The sequence below is a fragment of the Aphelocoma coerulescens genome, chromosome 2 (genome assembly GCF_041296385.1).
Source record: "Aphelocoma coerulescens isolate FSJ_1873_10779 chromosome 2, UR_Acoe_1.0, whole genome shotgun sequence".
Lineage (NCBI taxonomy): Eukaryota > Metazoa > Chordata > Aves > Passeriformes > Corvidae > Aphelocoma > Aphelocoma coerulescens.
This window is the reverse complement of record NC_091015.1, coordinates 77237250-77262423: the sequence shown is the minus strand read 5'-3', so window position 1 is coordinate 77262423 and position 25174 is coordinate 77237250. Positions and strand designations below refer to the sequence as shown.

The window sequence follows — 25174 nt, the reverse complement described above, 5'->3', positions numbered from 1 at the left end:
AAAAACATGGTTCTGACCAGTCTCCAGGGCAGCAGTTTAGCTAACTGAAATGCTGGAGATGCAGAAGAAAGGCACTTGTGTTAAAGAACATCTCAGTAATGCATTTTGTCTCTTAAGTATATATAACTCCATTCTGTTCTTGAATATTTCTGATTTTAAGTTGGCACAAGCTACAACTTTTTTAGTGTTAGCAACTATTCCAAGAGGGCTGACACCTTTTAAATATTCCACTCTTTCATAGTAAACCCATGATTATTTTCTGCCATGTCAGAAATAGGTGAGCAGCAGGACCTTACGGTTCAGGCAGCATCATTTGCCTTCAACCTTTGCTGTAAAAGTGCACAAGTTGAAAGCTTACAGGGAAGATTTCTCCCGGAGATTGTTCGTTTGGCAGGCTCTGGACGTCAGTAAGGTAATGGGGAGAAAGGCCCTACTGAAAATGCTTGTTTTGTCATCATTACCCCAGTTCCTGTGAGGGCCATGAGTTGAATTCAGATAAAAATACAAATTCTAAGAAATTTCATTGGACCTCGCCCAAACTACCAAACCTCTTAAGAACATGAGGAAATCAAACAATATGAGACAAACCACTTTTATTCAACCTGAGGTTGTTGCTCAGTCTGATATGCCTGAAAAAACCTCCATGAGTTACCCATGGTATTCTGGAACTTTCTCACTGGCCTTCCACTCCCAAAATACAGTAAAACATACAAGGAAAAAAAAACCATAACACATTTTCCAAGCTTCTAAAATAAACTCATTTTAAAAATCATATTGCTTTTAACTGGTTTTTCCAACTCCACTTATTAGTAACCACACTAGAAGCACCAGCTAAAAAGTAAATTCTTGCAAAGACTGATGTTATTTCCTCAGTTAATATTTATTTTGCATGTATCCATAGAAGTACTACATGGAAAGAGTGTGCACACACACAATAACTCCTGGCTTCATTTTCCTGCCAGCTATCAGACAGTGTTGCTCATGCACAAATCTTTCTGTATTTAATATTCACAATGCAGAACATCTACTGATCCCAGCTAGGATCAAGAAATTTTATGAGGTGTTGTACAAAACAAAGACTATCACTGTTCTGCCACAAAGAATTTACAGTTGGACAGATTGACAGACTAACTATTTCTGCACTGGCTGTTATAAGTATTTCTTGATCTTATTCTAGTCACTCCTTAACACAAAAATAACACTATAGGTAACTCTATGCAGTAATGTAGGGCACTCTTGCAGCAAATATAGGACAATGTTGTACTTCAGCAGCTACTGAGGCAAAACAGTTACTCTGTTTTAACAGGGTTTGTTGTAGTTTGGGGGCGGTGTTATATTTTCATTGATCTATTTTATTCAGTGGAAAGTTACATGATAGTATTAGTCAACCTGAATACACTTTAAAAAATAATTCTTTTTCAGTTCAAAAGAAAAGTTGGCTAACATTAACAACAATATTCATTTTGACTGTCTTCCTAATGGAAACAATTTGACATTTGGTTTCAAAATTCAGCAATTTTTTGAGATGTGACCCTTCCCCAATATATCCTTCCCCAAAGGAGGTGACATCACAGTGGTTTGCTTGTCTTGGTTCACAAAACAATTACTCTTAACTAGTGACAAAAAGGCTTTTCTAGTTCAAGAAATATGGGGGTGAAAAAAATTTTAAAATCTTTACATAGCCCTACTGGCCATGATCAACTCCTTGATTCCTTCTTGAGAGGCACGTGAAGAAAGAACAGGTCACCTCTGAGGTGAGTTTAGTATTTAAGCATTCTTTGGGAATCCTGCACTGCTGAGAGAGAACAGCTTTCCCACGGCTGAGCAGAGAGCTAGATGGGATCAGAGCTCAGGAGTAATGCTTCCCAGTCACATGCGACCACCAGCTCTCTTCTGTAGCCCACTAAAGGCCTCTGGCAACCTGAATTCCCCAAATGAGGCAGTAGAGGATGCTCCTTCAAATATCTCCTTGATGCCAAGGATGTTTCTATGGTAATTCTGCATTCAAAGTTACTGGTTCGTGCTGCATGAGAGGCTGCACAAGGGCCCAAGGAAATGAATGAACCTATCTAAGGTTGTGCATACCCAGGGGGCTTCCATAATTTTGGGTGCACAGAAATACAAAGATGGAATAATGACAACGTTGTGCTGCACTTCATTTGTTGAATTACTTCAATACCTTGTTCACAGATGTGTGCATGTGAATCTAATCAACCAAACTCCTCGTAGACAGCAGAGATTATTTTGAGAGATTATTCCTGCTTCTGCTACAGAAAAAGAAGCACCAGCCTTTCACAACCTCTTGAATACAGGGAGGTGCGTGTGCACGCATACACGAATACACATATACCCCTCTCTCTATATGCACCAAAAGAAAGGTGAGAATAACAGTTTTCCTATATATAACACATTCTCATAAAGATAGGATGATTAAAAGCAGACCTGCCTTTTCATGCAGAAAAAACCCACACCAAAACCTGTTTGATTGTTTATCTAGTTAATCAATTATATAAAAGAAAACAAAACAAAAACAATGGGGAAAGGAAAGCTGGCATGATCAGAAATAAATATTTGAAAAAAAATGTGATTTCTCCCTATCCCTTGAAATCCTAGAAAAGGAAACTTTTTTGTACCTTTTCTTCTTGAAACATATTTTGCTTCCGATTCTAAAACAGCACATTCAACTATTCAATTTACTGTTCAATAATAGTGACTCACATTGCCTTAAAAATGCATACAAAAAAGTTGCATCTTTTTGTTTTCATTTTCCCTGCGTGTTTGTTACATACTGACATCAAATTCCCTGCAGGCATCCTAACCTTGCAATTGGAGAAACAGCGCTCCAGGGTTTTCTACATGTCTAATACACCTGGATAAAAAGTGCTAATTGTCACCAACTTCCATTAAATGACAGCAGTAAGGCACAAAATATGCTTGATTTGCAGATGCAAGTGCCACTGGGAATTAGCAGCAGATTCATAATTGTGCAGACCTTGAACATTCCCCTGGCACTGCCAGCCTGGGTTTCCAGTGCAACGTCAGACTACAAGGCCTTTGTTTTTAGCTTACTTTCCTGAGGAAATCAGGCCTAAGCATTTGCACTCCTTTCCTCTGTGTGTTTGGCTGGCCTACCTTCCCACAATAATTTCTGGTTAATCTGAATAAATTTTAAAGGAAAGTAGAGGTTGCAAACATACAGTGTCCTTAGCAGTTTTGTGAAAAACAGCCAGCTAGGTAGATATAATCAAGCCTGAGATAAGTGTTTCAAATATCCTGGCTTTTTAGATTCAGGTATTCTTGCAGACAAATAAACCCTAATTCTGTTCAAATTTTGTTGGCGCTGAAATTAGAAGGGAAATGTGCCATATCACATATTCAGCAGGCAGCAACCTTGCATCCAGGCACCTTTATGGATCAGGTGACAGACTAGGTTCCCAGTTTGAGGTGATTTTTTTCTTTTTACAAACCTATATGCCAAAAAAATCCTTTTTCACCTTGAGGCTTTGAGTGGGCATCAGGAGTCAGCTTCTTGCACAGGTTCACCCTTGCTCTTTTTTCCTCCAGATAAATTCAGAGGCCAGTGCTTTACCTTCTCTCCTCTTTTCTTGCTCTGCTGCTGCTGCTGTTTCCTCTCCACTCTTGGCACACACGAGGACACCACCCCTATGGCATGCAAGCTTACTGGCAGCTCTGGTGGCATTGCAAGCTCATTTCTGCAAGCAGCAACATGATTATGGTGAAGGTGAGGGTGAGATTGAGCAAATGTGTTTCAACACTTCTTTCTTTGTATTTATCACTGTGCCATAGCATTCCTGCAGCCTGGCCTGCTGCTGCTCCAGCTGCCTATGCAAGCTCCTGATGGAGCGCAACAGCAGGAGCCGTCGGTACATAGCCAGCTGGAGACGGTACTTTTCCTTTTCCTCCTTTTTCTTATTTTCTAAGGCCTCTGCTACTTTTGTGGTCTTCATCCAAATCACATGGCCCAAACTGCAAGAGGCCATATTGCCCTTGGTGCCGCTCCATGCCTGCTGCGTGTGGCAGTCTCCGGGGTCAGTCCCAGCCTTCAGGGCCTTGCTGGCCTCACCGGGCACCCTTAGGGCCTGCAGCACCTCTGAACTCAATCCGCCATCACAGCAGGGGCTTTTGGAGTGCAGGGAGGCAATGTCCACAGGCAGCAGGTTGTCAGCTGCCTCAGGACACGAGGAGGCATCTAACGATGCATCTACAGCTGCCCGAGGATGCTCAGCCAGCCCAGCAGCTGTCCTCTGTGCCTGGCCACCACTAACTGTCTCTGGGCTGGTCAGGGCTTTTACCTGGGCCACTGCCCTGCTGGAGAGGACAGACAGTCTTTCTGGCACCGCTGAGCTTCCCTCGTCTTCATTAAGGCCATCTAGCAAAGGGCTGGCAGAGCAATCAGGGGATGCTGTTAAAGCACCATGAGTCGGAAATCGGTCTTCATCATCACTGCTGTTTTGGATCTCCTCTTCATCTCTTGATATTCCAGTTGCTGTCTCAGCCATTTAATGCATGAGCTACAGAAACTTTCTGTGGACAAAGTGGAAGTAAAAGGATTTCATTTCCACATACACACAGAGAGAAGCCCAGTGCAGAGTGACATTTGAACAAAGAACCTCTTTTTATATTTAAGCAATGGACCTATTACTTTTCTAATAAAGCACAACCCTTGGGTCACTTCAGGCCATTTCTTGTGATTTGCATTAGATGTTCTTCAAGACACAACATTAATCCAATAATAATTAAAATGATATACTGTACTATTAACATTCTCAAATCTTTAAAGGCAAGTAATCTATCCCTGCAGCACTGGCTGTGCTGACTAATTAAACAGAATACAGTTGTAAATGGGCATTGTAAGCACTTCTCCCATTTAAGAGCACAGGTCTAACAAGTGTAGTTTGTAGAGATGGACGAGTTATCAGGATTGATCAGCTTTAAAGGGAGGTGGAGGTACCACAAACAGTAGGTTGCATTTAAATGCCTTCTCCAAGATTAATTTGTCTGCTACCAGTTTGTTTACAAGGTTGCCTTTCCCCCTCCTATTAATTCTAACAGTAAAGCTATATTAGCACCACACTAGCCAAAGAGAGGAAAAAGAAATGAAACACTTACCGAGGTTACTGGGGGGAAGGAAAAGAGTTACAGTGCATTGTGTCTGTGTATCATGTTTTCTTGAATGTGAGTCAGCACAATCTGGAACAGAAACATCACGGTGCTGGAGCAGGAGCAGCAACAGCATTACGCTGTTCCACCCAGCAACAACACAGTCCCAATCACAGAGGAGTGCAGGGCTGCTTTCTTACTCCTCAGTGGGCATTCCTCCCTGGCATGCAGCTTTTATGTCATCTTTGAGCATCAAAATGAATACCAGGATTGGATGGCACTTTTTTCCCCACCTCAAAACCAAACATACCTCATTCACCCATTCTGCAGGGGGCAATACCTATGGCCCTTCCCATCCCTGACAGTCAGCAAGGAGGTAGCACAGCACCAAAAGGGGGTGAGGCATTCCAGACTCCAGTGTGCATGTTTTCCTTCAGAAAAAGCAAGCTTAGATAAACTTCAGCTGCATGAACAAGCTAAACCTAAAAATGAAGCAAGCATTCAGCACCAACCAAATGCCAAACATGAAGACAGGCAGAAGCTGTAGATCGAAGTGGTTAATGTACAACCATGTTTAATGAGGCTGGCCTAATCTTTAAAGAGCAGCACTACATCCAGATAAACCATCCCACAAAACAGTAAACTTTATCTGCACTTCTGATGTTCAGAAAAGCTACCTTCAGCATCATCTCTTGTTGTAATGCCAGGAACAAAATTCACAAACGATCTACCTGCATCTACTTCAATCAATTTACCACAGGGCTTCAGTTGCCCCAAGACTTTCTCTACTCCATTCTGCTAATACAAATAGAAGAAAGAAGCAATCCAAAACACTATCTAAAATCTTTCTGCAGCTGGAAAAAAATGAAAGAAGATCCTATCTCCACTTCTACGTGTGCTGCAACACAGATAATAATTTTTTATTTTTCATCTGCACTGACTAGCCTTCTTTCTGATTAATCTGCTAGGATATGCTTACAAACTTGAACACACAAAGCCTGGTTAACATCAATTCAGATTTGTACCCCAAGATATAACTTGAATGCATTTTTTGGTGCAAGAGATAATTTGCACTGAATTTGTAAAATAAACTAAATCTGCTGTGTTTATGTGCCAAATCATGCTGTAGATTATATAAATAATACTCAGAAGAGATTAATATCCAGTGAGTTAATATACAGTGCAAGTTTATATCTTGGTAATTCCCATTTATCTGAATCACAAGCTACGGTAATTGAAGAATATGGAATTCAGATAATGGGGAATTTACTGTATTAACATGTTGAGAAGGTTCATTGCAATACAGCATTATGGAGAGAGTCCCTTGGTTTCAGTTTCTCTTGTCTCCAAAGCACTGCAGGCATATCTCCCACTCCAAAGAGGACAGGGGATGGGTGCTAGGTAGTGTACCTGATCCCCAGCTATGTCAGTACTTTTCTATCAGCTATAGTATTCTGTTCCTCACTTCTACATTTGTAGCAATTTGCTGCAAAATAAGTATTTTCTAATAGTCTAACAAGGCATGAAAAAACAGAGTTTTAGTTTCTGGGGTGTTTCTTGTATTTTTGTTTGGTTTTAGGTCCTGGGTTTTGTTTTTTTGTTGTTTCTCTGCTGCTCTAACTTTTTCAGCAAAATTTTACAGTCAGTACTCCTTAAAGAGATGGGCAGGGGGACAAAAAAGTAATTTTGCACACCAAATTACTGTCACCAAAAATAATAATAAATGTTTTGTAGGTGTGGATCTGAATGGAATAGATAGCATCTGATGCAATCAACTAAACAGTAGGCTCCAATCTAAACTCATTTATATAGATGGCTTTTCATAGAATATTAGGACTTTATCTGTAATATTGAAGCTTAATAGCAAAAAAAATATTCAATACATTGGACTTAAAGAACCAGCAAAATAGAAATGGGCATTTATGCAAAATTATGCAAAAAATACATAATTACTATTGCTAAAATACAAGTATCATTTATGGCTAGGGCTGCATGCATGTTTCTATTATAGCACTTCCCTCTATTGTTCATGACTTCATAAAATCTCAGCTAAAGGATCAGATGGAAAGGTTCTAGATTCAGTTTCTGCCTGAATACATACTAAACACTTCAGCCAAAAAATAGAGATGCTCCAGTACAAAACTGGGAGCAAAACCAGTCTTACGCTGGGAAGATTTAAGGAAACCTTTCAGGAGAAAGGTCTTTTCTGTAACTGACAGAATGGTGAACAGGGAACAAGAGCAGACCTCATTTCAATGGAAACATGTAAATTCTTGTTCTGATATGACACAACAATACTATTCACCTATGACTGTTACCTTGAAGAAGTGGCTCCTACAGTTTATCTCCCTTTTATTTGCAATTTGACAGAACAATAGAAACCTGAAAAGACCTTATGTTAGTTTCTTCTTCAAAAGGAGCATTGTGCTATTTCTCTGGTGAGGAAATAGAAGAGGAGAGTTTGCTGTTCCTCCTAAGAACCTGTCTCAAGCAGATTCTGCTTAATGCCACTTGCTCACCCCTGAACTTGTTTTCCTGTTTGTGGGAACCTTTCCAGGCAGAAGCTGCTTCAGATTTCACAGTGAACATTTAGGTCAGACCAACGCACTGAGAATTTCAGGTAGGTAAAACGAAAGCCAAGATGCCTTCAGCTGAGGTTCATTGCCTTTCATTACCACCCACTCACAGGTTGATGCAACTGCAGCAGTTTCAAGGTACCGATAGACCCTGGGGAGCCACCTTCAAGCTGTCAGTCTTGCACACCCCTGAGAGGTCTATGCCAGCAGAGCCTTTTAATCCATCACACTCTTTCAGGCAGTATTTACAAGAGGTGCTGGGCTACCTGCAGGCTCATAAATGTAAGCACGTGCTGAAAGTCTCTGTGCTTGCAGGCTTATGGAATGAGAGCTGAGCCATCACAGTGGGGTGGGTTTTGTGTGGTAGCAGAAAAGGCTTGGGCACAGGGGAGTCCCTGCAGATAGCCAGGACAACTATTTCTCCTTTCTCTTCCAAATATGATGCCATTCTCAAGCATGGACAGATACAAGGACAGGAAGGTGCTTGGGCTTGTTACTACATTACGTGCAAATCTTTTACTGAATTTCAAAGCATAACAGCCAAATGCATTTAGAAACAGCATTAAAGGTGAGATCAGCATCGGTGAAGATAGACCATTAAAAGACCATGGGCTGGGATGCTATGTTGTTTTGTATTTCAGTTTGGGGAGTATTTTTAACAAAGTATTAAAAAGTATCCTATTACACAGGAGTGTAATTACATATTTTATATTAATTGCTCCTAAAGATCAAAAGCCATATTTTGTCTGTTAATGTACACACTCACATGGCCTTGTAAGAACTCAATGAGATCCACATGTGTGCATCTGAGGCCTAAATTTTTCCCCAAAGATTCTTTAAAATCCTTTTACAGGGCAGTAAGTCATAGAAGGAAGTCATATGTTCCCTTTCTTCTGTCTTCATACCCAAAACAGCCAGGAGTTACAGGCTGCTCTGCATTGCACCGGATGGTAACAGTATCCCAAGGGACGAGTGGCCAGCCAGGGACTGCCATCGTTCTGCTCTCACGCTCATCCACACCCAGGAGTTTCTCCAATCCTTCTACAAACAGACAAAAAAAAAATGGATCCCACCGATGACATCAAGAAATGCTCTAGATATTTCAGAGTCAGGGAAAAGCATCACAGGACGTCTCCGTGGCTTTCAGACAGAAGGAAGTTAGGAACATGTACAGAGCTGCAGCCCAATTGTGTGTTCTGGAAACATTTAAGAAAAGTAGAGTGAATACATGACTTTACCAGTGAAGAAAGGTTCAATGGCTTTAAACACAAAAATACAGGCATTTGAGCAGACCATCTTTATATTAAGGGTAAAAGACATTGAAACAATCTGCCACAACTGGTAAAAATTAGCAGGCTTGCTGCCAGCCTCAACAGAGCTGCCTGTCAGAGGTGCAAATCTCTAAAGGAGTAGACTCACACTGCTTTCAGACTGAGTTTGAGTCGAGTGTGCAAGCTTCGAAGTCTTAAGACTGCAGGTGCCAAAGTGACCCAAACATTAGGAAGGGGTTGATGACAACTCTCACTGCAATATTTCAGCAACTCCACCCCTAACTCTGCTTGGGCTTAGCTATTCCCAGGTACAAAAAATGAAAAATACATTTATATGGCTTTATAAAGATATTTTAGAACTGAAATGTTTTGTTTTTTCCTCAAGGCAGCAGCTGTTCCCCCATCATCTATGCAGAAAGCATTAGTTTACAATTTCAATCACTGCTCACCAAGTAAGTGAAAGAATAACAGCATCATTGCCCAAACCAGTCTAAGTGCACATTCCTGCCATCAGTTCCACAGAGCTGTGTTTTTATGCTGAAGCAGCCACAAAGAACTTTCCAAAGTCTTGTTATGAACTCAGGGATCTACTTCACCTTGCACAACAAGGAGCTGAAGATTGTCATAGAGGCCAAGGTGGGAATGGACATCTGTGGGTAATCTGGGATTTTTCTTGATTTTTCTCCCATCTCGGCAAACCAATTTATATTAGGCAGACCCAACTGGAATCAAATGGGCCAAACAGACTGCAGAAGAAGCACTTTAAATATAGTTCTTAAAAATTCCAGCACATTTCAACATGAAGGAAACTTCATGTTTCTAGAGTGATTAAAGAATGCTTTGCAACAAGGACGTCTGCAGTATATACCCTACAAATTAGTGGGGAGGCAGATAGAAATCTTTGTAGTGACTTAAAAAACCTTAAGAACTGCCAGTTTACCCCATTTACTTTTTCTGCTTCTAATTGAAAGTATATGCTTGTCTATAATTAATTTTCATACCAAAAAGGAAAATCTGACTATACACTGAAAAAAATTATGAATTGGAAAAAACTGTCACTGTTAGGTGAAAAGGAAATTCTAATGTATCAATGGTTTCATTATTTTTTTCCCCATAACAAAGAAAAGCTTTTGTTTCATGGTAGCAAAATTAAAAGTAACCCTCTACAGTTTGATGCTCCTGTTTCTATTTTTTTTAACCTTAATTTTGTAGAATGCCCATCATTTTGTTGAGGAAAAAATAAAGTGATGGAGAGGGGGAGAAGAAGACGCAAAAGAATTTAAAGCAGAAGATCATGTAACCTGAATTACAGTCTTCCTATGGAGAAGAGACAAAAAGATTGTTCCTACTTGAAATATTTTGAATAACCTCCAGTATTAAAAGATTTAAAGGTATTGCTCATGTACTGCAAGAACTCCATGCCTGGCAGGTGAATACTGGATTACCCAACCTAGCTGTTAGACTTCAGATGCGAAAATGAGTATGTAGAGAACTCACGTGTCTAGTTACAGTTCACATCCGGTATGCATTGAGAGAAAAATCCTTTCTTCTAATGAATATGTAAACAGGCTATGTAATTTTTGGTAATTGATGCTTATGCTTGCTTTCATTTTGACACTTGATCATAACTGACAAACTGGCAGCTGAGGAAGAAGAAAACTCTAAGCTGTAAGAATAATAAACAGAGCACGGTGACAGATGGAAAAAAACTCCAGCATACACGGGAGGAAAACTTCAGGAAATGGAGCTAAGCCATAAATGGATAGAAAAATAACTGTTTAATGCTTCTACAACTTAAAATGAACATACAGGCATTTCCAGAAGCTAAGCAGATTTTTTTTCTAAACAACATTAAATGCTTTTAAAAGTGTCTTAATTTTCTGCCTTAGCTGTTAAACCAAAATGGTGTGTAAAGAGAATATTACAGAAATTACACTTAATACAAAAAGTTTTGTTAAAAAACAGTTTCAGATGAAGCACCTAAAAAGACAATAAAAAATGGATGCATTCATGCTGTTTGAGCCTAACCATTTCCACAAATACTAAATTGACTCATGAGAAGCTTAATTCTGCAGGTCAGTATCAAGCACTGAAAAGTGTGCACCTACAAACACCTTCTCAGAAATTCTTTCTCATTCAGAATGCCTTGCTGCAGAGCCATACAGCTTTACTAATAGCGTCTACATAGACTCACCTGCTGTCTGTTGTCCACACACAAACACACACACACACAAAAAATTCCCCAAGGTCATTTGGGGCTGAGAAGAAGGTCAGGCTTGTCTCACTCCTTAATACCTTTGAAGCTGCTAATGTGACTGAGATGGATGAGAGTGAGTAGGATACAAGCCTGTCTGTCAGCAAAACACATGATCTCAGCAATATGCAGTGTAATTGATCTAAATCTCAGCTACAGCAGTTAACAGACTCCAAGAGGGAGAGAAGGCACTTGGACCACAGGGCGTGTTGTACTTGACTATGTTCTTACTTTGCTACATAGACATTGCTCAGCAACCTGGATTTTTGCAGCCTACTTCAAGTGGTTAGTACAGATAGTATTTTCACATCAACAGCTTCATTTTTACATCCAGAGGCTTTTTTCTGAGTCTCTGTCAAAGTCCAATTCATTACCTGTTGAATTATCAGCTAAAACCCTATCACTTTTCTATGAGAAAAAATTTTAAGGGATTAGAAAGTAACAGAAAAAAGATAGACGCAAACACACACACACACACACACGTATATATATACACACAATTAATGAAAGATGAGCTTTTAAATGTTTGGAGGTTTATTTTAGAGATGTGTATCCACAGATACTTATTTTTTAAAGGAAGAAGAAATACGGAGTCCGATTTCTACTTTATTGAGTAGAGAACAGGCTAAGAAAGAAGAATGTGAGATACCAATCCCACTAAAGTCTCAGACTGAACAAAAAAAATAATGCATTCCTCCTAGAAACAGTGAGCACAGTTAGTTTCTGGATGTCAAAAAGAGGTAATGCTTCCTTGTACCACTTTTGTTGCCTGCAGCCTTCTCTGCTTGAACCTTGAACCTTGAACCCCAGCTGAACCTCCCTGAGCCCCAAGAAAACATCCTGCTAGAACCCCCCTGGCATGAGTGGTTCAAAATCCTCCTTATGCCTAGAAGACACTAGCAATCTCTTATTAACTCCAGTGACACCAGGGCACAGTTTTATCCTCAGTCATGCTTTTACTGGACCTCCTTGAGATCTACCTAAAGAGCATTAAAAGAACATTTAACATAGTCATTGCCAACTGTCAGTGTATTATTTGTCACCTTGCAAGCTTTCCCCCTTCCTTTTTAGACCCTCTGCCAAGGCACCAGCAGCAGCACCTTTTTGACTCCTGAAGAGAGCTCAATACTTAGTGGAAGTACTGTACTAATTAAGACTTTGAGAGCAGTAAGCAAAAAACATCATGTCTGGCCTCACACTTGGCAAATTACTCACAGTTCCTTGCTTCCCTTCACAAGATTGTCTTGATAACAACCATTGCCAGTAGGGATCTGAGGCAATGAGTGCAGCAAAAACCCCTAACAAATACATGCCTACATATGTGAGCTCCACTTCCTTAGGCAAAAATAATGAGTCAAATGAGTGAAGGATCTGCTGCTCTCTTATGTATGGCAGTTGTGCATACACTGCTGTGCAAGAAGCTCCCAGAGACTTCTGTCATATCTTGTCAAATTGCCACAGCTTGTCAAATTACTGATTTCAGAAACTTGCACTACTCCCAAATGAAGGTTGCTGTTTTGTCATTTTAGAGAGGTGGCACACCTCTGAGCTTCTTTCAGTGTAGGTTGAGGGAATGAATGCATATTATGTATGCCAGAAGGAGGTGGAATTGGCCAAGTTGAGCAAGTTAAGGCAATCCAAAGCTTTGAGACAGGGGAAAAATAAATCCGTGTGGAAGGACACAGTACAGGCATAAACAACACCCACACAGACTACCTGAGGTCTTGCTTTCTTGCTTGGAAAAACAAACTCCTTTCTGAACTCTATTCATTTTTACAGACAAAGCCATCAAACTTAATGGACAAAAGTACAAGTCATAAGTACAGGACACTTAATCTAGGTAATTTATCTCATCCTTTAGTGTTTTCAACACAGACAGGAGTAACTCCCTCTTGGAAAAAGCTTCCTTTAACTTCACTTTCAAATGATGCTAACTTTCAGATGACTAAGTCCAGAGCAGTTCACCTTAACCATGAGGCATGTATTAATGAGAGAGACTGAAAGTTCAGCCTTAACACAGTTAGAACAGGAACTGTTCTCACCCATGGAGAGGGTGATCCTTGCACTGCTACAGCCAAATAGCTTCCAGCAGCCTGTGTTTTAGGGGTTTCCTGAGCTTGGTGCTGCATCTAGATAACTGCATTTGACAGTTGTTGATGGAACAATTTTCCTAATTTCCTTTTGAAGACGATTATGCCTTTTGGCTTCTGTAACATCCCATGGCGATGAATTCTGCAATCTAATTTTATGTTGCATGACTAGCGTTACCAACAGAGCAAACCGCACCTTTCCAGGGATTCAGTAACATGCTGACACCATCTTGCTTTTGTCTCATTTAATCTCATGAATCATAAGCAGTACAACAAAGTTTTCTACAGCTATCTGTATTTTTCCCCAAAAAGCTCTTTTAAAGTAATGGCTATCAACAGGCAAATGATCTGGTATGCTTTTTCACAGGTTTGTATTACATAGCAGCTCATTCTATAAATGAGCTATAAATTCCATAAACCTGGGGATGGCTGAGGCTGTTCAGCAAAGGTGGCAAATAATAAGTAATAAACAGCTGTTTGCAGAAAGAAATGCAAGGCTGAGAGGGGACAAGGAATCCTCTCACAGTCCTGGAACAGCCCAAGTAGGAAGCAGTGGAATCTCCCTGGAGGAGAAAAGCTGGGAGAAACCAGCAGGAGTTTTAGAGAGAGAGTGTATAAGAAAAAGAGACTGGGAGAAGGCAGAAAGATGTCTTTAGATTTCTATAAGAATTAAATTGAAAAGGGGAGTGGGAGGGACAGTGGAGAGGCAGGTGAAAGGATTGTATTCCTGTTGTCGTCAGCAGAGAGCGAGTAGAAAAGGAGACCTGGACTGCCTCTCTCCCAGGTCTGCTGCCCTAGGCGACTGTTTACTTTGCCTTTGCCCAAGCCAGCGTAAGATGTTATAAAATGAGTTTCCAAAATGCTCTGAGTCACCAGAACATGGATGAGATCTGTGGATTCAAGCCACCCTTCAAGATTATGAATCTCTTCTGAATATCCATTATGCCGATGATATATAACAAAATCACTGCTGTAATGTGATGCACATGTCAACTTTAAGGATACAGTCCCTGTTCAGATGCCATCAGCAGAGGGACACGTCAGCATGGTGGATTACCAGAGCAAATGCTTTACCATGCAAAGTGATGCAATGTGTTTTGACAACAATTGTTCCCTTATGTTTGTTTCCGTGTCAGGTTTGACTTGACTATCTGCCAGGACAATGCTCAGGGTCCTTTGCATTGCTTTGCAGAAGCTGATTATGTGATCAAATGCTTAAAGCACATAAAATCACTTCCAAGATTCACTGAGATAGATGTGCCAGAAAAGTCAGTAGGTGTTTGAAATAATTGACGCTAACAGCTAGACCTGGATTTTTCAAAAGAATATGTGTTTTGTTTTGGATTTGGGGATTTTTGGTGGTGGTGGGGTGGGTTGCTCTTTTTCTTCTAATGCGCTATCATATAATCTGCCTAGAAATTCAGCCTTAACATAATGTTCACATCAAACGAAATTCATCCTTTAAGAAAGAACATACTCAGAGTCCTCCCTGAAGTGGAAAAAATGCAGTCTTTGTGTACAGCAGATTCCCTGTGAGCCTTTGTACCCTGTGCACATGCCTAGAACAACAGAGCAGACTCCAGTGGCACAGTAGAGCTGATATTTGTAGGTCTGGGAGATTCAGCACTGAAATAAAACTCTTGTCAGCCCTTCACCCCCCATCTGTGATGCTGAAGTTTTTCTAATAAAGGCCAATACCCCCATAGAAATGTTGCATATATAGATGGCTGTAGAAGAAGCAGGTTACCTGCTCTTATGACTTTTATATTGCATTTCCAGCCTACCCTGAACCAGCACAAAATCCCCACAGTGAGGTAAGTGTGATTCTCATTCAAGAGACAAGGGCAGAAGGCAAACTCACTATTGCAATTGCCCAAAAGCCATGGTCTCAAATAGAGGCTTCACCCTGTGCTCCCAGGTTTGGGTCTAGCCTGGTACCAGTGTCTCACTACACAGCTTTGCAAGAGTTTTGGGCCCTCAGAGATATTTAGCCACCAAAACCAAAAAAGTGGTACCTATACACTTTTGGAAATCTGTCTTTAATTTTGCCATCCCATAAATCTCTTTCATGGAGACATCTTTCATCTTTTCTGCTTCACAAGCCAGTTGTGACGCTTAATTACACAATGACTATGAAGTCCAGTAAATACAACATATATTAAGAGCAGTTAATGAGATTTCTGTCACTAGTGCACTCTACCTCTTGTGAAATATTATTCATATGTTAAAAAAAAAACAAACAAAAAAACGCAAAAAAAAATCACATATTCAATGTAAAGCCAATCCATCTTGATTACTTGCATAAATAATATGTTATACAACTCAGTAGTATTTATTAACACAAAATGGAAAATAGCATAGACTTTTCTGACCAGCATGAAACACTGTTTACTCATCCATGTGTCAGTGGTTTCCTGTAGTGCCTGGAGTGACTGCCCATAGTGCTGCCTGAATGGGACCCCAGACCCACTGGGTACCTACTTCCCAAGGGCTCCAGTGGCTTAGATACCTCCAAAGACCTAATGAGAGGTCACAGCCCCCAAGTACCACATAAATTCACTGCAAGAAGATGGACCCAGTTTCAAATTAGGTGCACTTGGCAACACATTCTTACCTTACCACTGGGCCCCATGTATAAAAAAGTGCACATGACATCATTGCAATTGCAATGTATTCAGCCACTTCAGAGTCCTCACACTGCTTTAAGCATTTGTCCACAGTCTTTGACCAAAGTACCCTGTTCTATGAGAAAAGAATAAGGAAAGGAAGAAGAATAAAAAAGTTTGTTTCCTGACAGAACAAACATACATACTACCTCCTCTATATCTGGGCAAATACATTTCCTGTTAAGAATTAAGGTGTGGAATTCATAGATTAATAACACTTTTGTAGAGATCAGGCAGGAGTGATTTTCAGCACACGATGCCTGTTACAGCAAGTTATATTAATATTCACCAAAGGGAAACCTGTTTGTTGACCTAAAGTATGACTGCTTCCTCGTCTCTTCATGTGAAATTGTTTAGGTCCTGTGGGACAACTGTACTGAGCTTTTGACACAAATATTAAAATTCTATTTAGATGTACAATGTTTTAATGCAAATTTTTTACCATAAAACCAAATGCTCCATTCAGTTAAATTAATAGAATTACAAAAAGATGTAATGATAGCAATTAAGTCTTGAAAATGCAAATTTTATAGTCAAGGACAATTACTTCATTTATAGTATACTGGAATGATGCCAGATGAAGGTAATTTAGATCCCCCTAGCTCACAGTTATATCATGAAGGATATCTTAATTTCATTAGTACAACAAAGATGGGTGAGAAGTTAGAGAATACAAAAAAAAAAAAAAGGATGGGAGAGAAAATTTGACCTTTCTCATTTCATTGCAGTGAGAATACCATAGATCTTACTAAAGTATTAGTAATATTTCTTTCTACTCCTGCTTCTGAAAAAAATGCTTTTTTTTTATTAGCAGCAATGGAACATTAGTATGTAAAAGATCAACTTCATTTAGATACTTAGAGCCAATGTGTTCATGCCACAACAGTTACAGACCTCCCATTATCTCAGTTTTAGGGATGCATATGCTGTTAGCTCATGGCTTACCAAGTCTCAAGCCATGGTCTCAGGGATGCATGGTTTTGACTCCAAGAGGAGTTAAAACATTTTTGAGAAATTCTGCTCATTCTTATAAAAAGTACTCTTGCCTCCTGCAAACAGGAAAGTCAAATACTATTAGTTTTTCATTAGCATAGCAAAGAGTGATCAAGCAGGTGCAGAGTACAGAGTGATACACTACAGATTTCCTGGCCTGCTCATATATGTGTTTAAAAATAAATAAATAAGAAAAATACTGTTTCATGCATTTACTTTAGCACATTACTGAGTTCAAATAGGAGTTTGAGAGACTCTAGAGGTTCTTTCTTTCTTCCAAACAAGTATCCAGGGAAAGGCATATTAAATATGGTGCAGTATGAAGTTTCAATAAAAGGCCTTTACACCTACCATTTTTTTCTTTCACTGCCTCCTGTAGACACTGCAGAGAAACCCAAATTCAAGAGGCATGGACTCACTGGGTGACAACAGGCTCCAGCTCCACACTGGTGCATCCCGCCCATGCATCATCACACTGCTGCAGGAATGTGGCAGTGCAGGACCCCTGCCCACATCCCCTCCACTGCAAAACAACTTGAGGGCTACAGAGTTCTTATCCTTCACCCCACGGTTTCCATGATGGCCCGTGTAATATTTTTAAGCAGTAAAATGCACACATGCAACCCTTACTGGGAGGCAAACACAAACAAGTGAAACTGCTGTTATTGTGACCTACAAGTCCACTAGATTTATTCCTCAGAAATGTTCAGCCTAAAAACCAAAGAACAACTGTGACCTGACTCTATTTCATTATTGATTTTAATAACAGGGCTGTGGCTATTTGGTTTTAAGAAAACAAACCTGTTCTGAAGGAAAAACGTACCTTGAGTAGGGTTTGTGCTTTTTCCTCCTTATTTCTGGTCTGAAATACAACCGAGTGCACATGGAGACAGGCTGACTTTACTTCCTTTGAGATGGTCTTGTTAAATAAGAACAGGCCTGGTGCTTTTTTCCTTCTACTCATCAACATGTATGCAACACGTGTGCTCAGGCACACCTGTAGTGCCACCCTTATTTTGCACTGATCTCACCAGTGGAAGTCTGAACATGCTGAAGAGCTGGAGAAATGCCATTGAACTCACCCTAGGATCTCACCCCATATTTCAGCAAGTCAAAGAATCTCTCAGTCAGCCCTGTGCTTGAAAATGATGGATGATATCCTGACTCATTGGAAAGTTATTGGCTCCCTATGGGGTTCAGATTTCCTTCAGCCAATTCTGTCTTCTGTCATCCAAGAGAAAAATTAGAAATTGTACCAATATGGACTTTATCCTATGCTTCTGATTGTAAAATCCCCACTATACCTGTCAAGTTAGTAGGAGCTTGTTGTTTTTATGTATTTATTAATGCATAAAATCATTCTATACTCTCTCTCATTGTGAATGTTGTTTTGGAGATTTGGCTTAATGAGAAGTGCTTGAATGAGTTAAGCCTGGGTATATTTGCATTACATTGTACGATACAGCTTAAACACTCATGTCATTTTATTGAAAAGCATAGGTTTAACACCATAATAGTTTGGGAATCTGCCAAGTCTCAGCTGTTCCAGGGACAAATGTTTTGTCCAAGATACTCCCAATGTGTCTCAGTTGTGAAAAAAAAAAAAAAAAAGCCAAAACAGGCTGTGATCATAATAGGATATTGATTAGTCTGGATCCCATACAGAACAGAACTTGATTCTTTGGTGGACCACTAAAAGGTCATATTTCTTGATTGCTCCATAGCTTCTAAAATACAAGAAATATTGAACCAAAACTGCTTTCAATTATACTCATGTTATCTGAGGCCTGGGAATGTAACCAAGGGCAGCATTTGGCCCATTCTGTTAAAAAATGGGGCGATACTCAGCATTTCATTTCATTATTAGCAGAGACGAACACAGCTCTGCCTACTCTAATTGATGTCATGCCCTAAAGTTAATTCCAAGGTAAGCAGGTGCAAATCTGTTTGATCCAAGGGCTTAATTTTTGATGGATCTGACATAGAGTGCTTAGTGTTATCTGAAAACTGTGGTTTGGTTTACGTATTCATACATATTTCTACAGAATGATATTTACAACTGTTTATATACCTCAGATCTCCAAATTCCTCACTTGACCTGACTTTCACAGAGAATTTGGAAAGTCAGAAAACAACTTCTGCAGTGCATATTTATTCTAATTAGTAGACCAATTCTGAAAAAAATTACGTTTATTTTTATGTATTTATAGTGTTATTTATTTATTCCTATTTCCAATCCATATTGCAATGCTTCATGCAGAATGCAATCCCTTTGTTACCCCTGATCTGCTTTGAAAGTTGTATGGATTTGATAATTTCTCTTTTCTAATGTTTTCTTCTCCTCACAGGATGAATACTTGAAAGTAAGAGAAATTTTTTCTCATCATTTTTCATTTTCCCAACTTTCTGAATACTGGGCTGGGTTTCTTATGAGATGTGCTCAGAAAAGGATTTAAGGACCAGCATTTAAAAGTCCATATTCTCAGAAGTTGCCTGTGATTTTTGGAGACTTGGCTGTTTGTGAATCCAGTTTAGATTTTCAAATACTACTTGATTTTGAAGTATTCAGACCATCCAAAAAGCCTTTTGGAGCACAAACAAGGCTTTCAGTGTACTTTAGGCTTATTCTCCTCATTAACTCCAAACTGATATACGTGGGAACACTCTCATTTTTTTAAAGCTATGTCCTTTGAAGAAAGTCAGTGGAAAGACTGGATTAAGCCCAGACTTCAAGATTTCCTGATCCATTCAGAACTTCCTGTCTGTTGGACAGTTCTCAGAAATCACAGCCATCTATAAAATTCAATCAACAGTGAAAATCAATATAGCAACATTATATATTATAGTAATGTTTATAATAATATTTTATATTACTATATATAATGGAATGCCATCAAAAATGTTTTGTCTGGTTTTTTAAAAGACGAATAATGTCTTATTTAGACTATATGTATATATATGCTTTTCTTTTACTTTGTGAAAAGGATGTATTATAAAAAGAAGGTTTGTAAGACAGAAAATTCTGTCTAAATGTATAAAATTCCAGAATAGAATGAAGAGTGTAGAGAAATATTTGCAAAAGATTACAGATCCACTGACACTATCTTGTTCACAGAAACACATCAAGTAATTTCATAGACGAAAGCTTTCAGCTTGTTAGTGTAAAATGTTCTAATGCAACATTTAGCTTGCAATATTACTGTATCATATAAGGGCTTTCATGTGCTTTCCAATATAGCTTCTGACTGGAAGCATTAGCTGATGCAGCAGCATAAATAAAGAAATGTCTAGATTTCTATGGTTCCCAAAGGTCATTTTTATGAAAAGATCAGGAAATATGTTTCATTGAAATTAAAAAGAAAACTATATCAAGTTTAATAACATTGTTACTATAGTGACATAAAATTCAGTGAGATGGTGTACTGTTTAATATTTGACTGTCAAGTTTCCACAGTGGGCCTGTGAGGTGTGGAAACATTTAAACTTTTTAAACTGAAATCATTCTCAATTTTATTTCTGTTTCACTACCTGATCCATCGTTTTTCTTCCTTGGTATAACACAGCTTTTTTTTGGTTGAACCTGATGTTTTCTGTGAAGTACAATGAAAATTCACAAAGGGCTTTACCTCTACACCCAGGGAGACTCGTTGTGAAAATGCACACCCAGATAGACAAAAGCTTTCTACTCCATTTCCTCAGTTGAGATAGAACCCCAGCAGTGATATAGGGCATGGCAAGGGGGCCACTGTAAGGACACAGCTGCCTTCTGGGATTTCTTAGTGATGGCATCATCTGAGATAGACTGATATCAGAAGCTATACCAACCCTCAGCCATTCTGGAAAGGCAGAGGGTCTAGCTGGCATAATGCCTTTACTCCCAGGCCTGCACTCACCTAAACAACTGTAAAGACAACCAGAGCCACCACCTTCAAAGTCAGAGCAGTCTCTGGCTACACACAGCCTTTCATTGGACATGATGTTGAGTGCTAGGATTAGAGAAACGAAAAGTTTATAGCTTGGCACAAATCTGAAAAATCTGGGTTTTCAGATAACTAAACAAACCAACCCCTGTCCCCACTACTGGGACAGAAATGAGTTAATGCACATAAACAACATGTAACATTTTGAGATCAAACGATCTCGTTTAATTTTTTTAAAATGCAAGCTTGGTTTAGCACATTTCCCCAGGATGGATTTTAACAGATTAGCTTAAGAGTTGTTTGGATTCATGAGTGTAAAAAACAGATAGCTGCATATGTACTTGAAACATTTATTCACATTCCTGACAAAGCAAAAGTCTGAAAGAGCACACAAAAGGGGACACAACAGCTACCAACATCCATCTCCATGTGCTTACATCCTTACTTACAGGGCTGTCTAGATGGCAGGTGAGAGTTGTCAGCAAAGGCTCTATGTGATATCTACCCAAGGCCATCTGTCAGGGTACACAACACAGGTGTATAGGGCATCCTTCCTTTCCCCTCACCCCTCTTCAATGCTTCCTCAGGACTCATCTCACCAGCCAGGCAGACCTCCATTCCTTAAAAGGAGAAGTTTTTTTTTAATTACTGCAATAATGGGCTTTCAGGAAAGGTTACTCAGATAATGGGCTCAAGGAACCTCTGCAAAGGAGGTTTCAGAGATGAGAAAACAGGCAGAAAAGTTACTGTCTCAGGATAGCTACACAGAGCCTTGGTCACAGATAGCATAAAGCTACCTATGTTAGAGGCAGCTATCACCCTGTTAAATTCTGCTCTCTCTTTTCCATAGGTGCATATGTAGTCAGATGTGTGTCCACAACACTTGTGAGGGCAAAATTAACTGATTTGAAGAAAGATAGGCGTCCAGGGGCAAAGGGAAGGTATGACTGTTTGGTGAGGTCAGACGGAAGGGCCTATAGCAAGGGACCATGACTTGATGAAAGTTTGTGGAATGGTGTAAATTCACCAGTTCAACCCAAACACAGGAATTTCTATTGGAAATAGAGGGTCATGAAATGAAGTATTTGGTTTTCAGGGAGAAAAATGGAGCTACTAAGTAGTCATACAAACAAACTATTTGTTTGTCACGACAAATTACCAGGTTTTAATATTACAGAACAAAGAACACTGCACAGCTATGTAATGGTTTCTTTAGCACTGATCTCTTTTTTGGATGGAGTATTCTCTGTTATGACATGATGAAAGCCACTGTGTTTTGGGAAAGAGGTGGCTCAGGGGAACAGAAATATAAAGAGTGGGGAAAGGACTTATAATAGGGTGCCCTGATTAGCCCCTACCTCCTCCTGTAGACCATCAGACTGTGGTGCACTAAGCCAGAAGGTGAAAAAAAGGCCAAACCTCACATTAACAATGAGTCCCCTGGCTGCTAAAGGTACAAGTCATCCTGGGTGAGGTCAGTTTTCTGTGGTGACTCAAAAGGATGATGTTGCTTGTGTCAGCAGAAGCTTAGCTATGGTCACAGCCACACAGGTGTGGACACTGCTCCTCTTAGGGAACCACCTGGAGAATAGACAGGTTGCTGCACGTAGGGAAAGAGTTCAAGAAATCTGGGAAGGTAGATGGAGTTTGGGGCATCAGCAGGAACAGTGACTGCTTCCAGCCCAAGGTTACAAGTGAAGGGGAAGCTGCAGTCCACACTTGGCAAGGACAGGCATGCTCTGGAATAATCTGGGCAGCATCACGTCTTTTTTTTTCCTAGTTCAAAGGCCTAACCAAAGCATTCTGGGCACCACCAGAATTAACAGGGAGAGCCCAACAAGTCACTGCCAGCGCTCCACTGCTCTGAACCGTGGCTGCTTTTTGCTTACAGGCACTCTGTTGTTTCATGTTTTTATGACACCAGAGTACCCAGCCCTTGACAGGTGCTCCTGGGAACTATTATAAAGAAAATAAAAATGCTTCAGCTTTCAAAACTTCTGAGAAAACTCTTGGGGAAAACATACAGAAGTTTTGGGTTTCAGTGGGCTATCACACAAAGTCTGAAAATTAAAAATAATGAAGAAAAAGTTGGGATTTGAGTCCTTGAAAACAAGTAATTTTAGAGTGGTCTTAGTGATTAAGTCACTGGCGGCTATTTCTTCACAGCAATGGATGTGCCAGGTACCATGCCAAAAGCTCATTTACAGAACTGCTACACCATGGGCAGCTGAGTGTTGAATGGTCCTTAGGATTCCCTCAAAAAAAAAAAAAATTAGGATTCAGAGTCATACCACAGAAAATGTGTCTGGGTCTGTTTTAGTGAGGAAACAAATTCGTAAAAATAAAGCATAAAGCAATGGATGTTAAGACACCACTGAATGGTGTCTCCTAAGAATAAGACACCAGGTAATGCAGACCCTTGATACTGAACGAACCTCAAAGCTCTGTAGTGGCACTTGCTTGTTGGGATTGTTTTTCAAAATATAAATGAAGCTGGTAATCCCAAGAGGAAGCTACAGAGAAGTGGCAGCCTAGCTGCCCTTCCATATACACTGCTCACCAATACCTACCACGGTATTGCTTGCTGGATTTATTGCACAGACAGAATCCAAAGACAGGCAAGACTGCCAGCATGCTGCACATTGGCTGGATACCTGATTTTCCTGTGTCACTACTCATCCAAGACCTGAAGATAGATTATCAAGAAAAACTGAGGGCTTAAACAGAGTGTTAGAAACACATTAAAATACATGCACTCTGTTGTTACTTACCATGCCATGTCTTTAAGGAGTGGTGTGTTGGAAACAGCCTTCTTTGCTGCATGGTAGAGAGGTCCAACTTCAGCACCCAGGATAGGAAGAGGAGTCACACTCTTTGACCATTTAAGCTATTTCATATTTCAAGTGTTGTCAAGTGTTGGTGGCATTTGCTGGCCAGAATTTCTTCTGCTTATTGGAGAGACTGGTTTTGTAGTACACAGGTGGGTGATGCCAAGGTAAATTCTGGAACTAAAAAGTCAAAGTTGACTTGACCTATCTGTGAGGTGGGACTTCCACTGCTGGTGTCACAGGAGTGGAAAAATAATAGAAGCTATCAGAGGAACATCACCCAGTGTGCCAGGTCATGTTACTGCAAAACCAGAGCGCTCCTCTTCTCCATCTCACTGTAGTCCTTTCTTTAATGAGGAGTGAGTTATAGTCAATTAAAGGTGAGTGATAGGAACTATAGGGAATATATTCCTGATCAAATATGAAAAATTACTATATACCTTGTATACATCATGAACAGAAAGTAGCTATGGTTGATTGGAGCAATTAAATGTTTTCTTTAAGAAAAAAAAAAAAACCTCCAGTGAGAATATTTTAGAAAATGACTTTTTAATCATCTGTAGAACTGCTAAAATTACCCTCTCCTAATAGTTTTAAAGTGTTCCTTAGTTAGAATTAACTGCAATCCCTTTGCAGAACAGACAAATACTTCCCCAGGAACCTGTTTAGAGGAAACTTTATTTTTAATCACAAGATCACATCCATATGCTTTTACATAGTTTGAATAAGACTACAGCAGCTCTAAGCATGCTTCCCTGCTGTGCAAACACCCACAGATTTGGGAACCATTGCATGGGAAAGAACACGTTCTAGAACCAGTCAGGAGGACATGGCACACAATAAGATTCACCCCTCCAGCAAGAAACATTAATACTGATTGAAAAATCAGTTTTTCAGCGCTATCTGATGTATAATATACAGCATCCTGCCACATTAATAAACCAACTAACACCTTCAGTCTTGCCTGTCTCCTCATCTACGATTATCCCTGCAGATACTGCTGGTTCTGCATGGGTAAGGAAAGATTTGGGGAGGGGAAGGGCTGTGGTCACCTCGCTGCAGATGAGCAGTCTCTGCTCAGCAGCATGATGAGAAGGACATGTGCCCTGTGGGCAAATGATAGGGAACTGCTTGGAGTAAAAAAAACCAAAACCTCCTGGGTGTGACATGCCCCAGTGTTCCACTTGTGCCTGCCCTTGCATAGGAATGCTGCCTGTTTGCACAGCCTGGGCACAGGGACAGGCATGGGCAGCCAGGGACTGGCCCCTGCCGGCAGTGCCAGCCTGTACCTGATGTGGTGTGAAAAAGCACACCAAATGAAAGCAAGGGGACCAGAATCAGACTCTTAGAAGTGGCAGACCTAACAGTCCTATCCGAACTGAAGGAACACATGCTCTAACAATTGTCGAAATTAACATCGAGAATGTTGCCAAGACTGCTGTGAGAGTTCAAACC

General features: G+C 40.0%; 1 protein-coding gene across 2 annotated transcripts; it reads right to left on the bottom strand.

Moving 5' to 3' along the window:
• Positions 1–648: 648 nt before the first annotated feature.
• Positions 649–17856, bottom strand: LOC138105783 (UPF0500 protein C1orf216 homolog). 2 transcript variants are annotated; one of them, XM_069005876.1, is made up of 3 exons: positions 17795–17856; positions 5131–5211; positions 649–4545 (listed from the first exon to the last, which is right to left on the bottom strand). In XM_069005876.1, the coding sequence occupies exon 3, from the start codon at positions 4518–4520 to the stop codon at positions 3732–3734; it is 789 nt and encodes a 262-aa protein (XP_068861977.1). In that variant the 5' UTR covers positions 4521–4545; positions 5131–5211; positions 17795–17856; the 3' UTR covers positions 649–3731. The 2 variants fall into 2 exon arrangements, with proteins under 2 accessions (XP_068861977.1, XP_068861976.1); XM_069005875.1 differs by lacking the exon at positions 17795–17856 and adding an exon at positions 7641–7725.
• Between the last annotated feature and the right edge of the window lie 7318 nt (positions 17857–25174).

Excerpts from the sequence above, each read along its gene's own strand:
- LOC138105783 (XM_069005876.1), bottom strand. The coding sequence starts at position 4,520 with ATGGCTGAGACAGCAACTGGAATATCAAGAGATGAAGAGGAGATCCAA.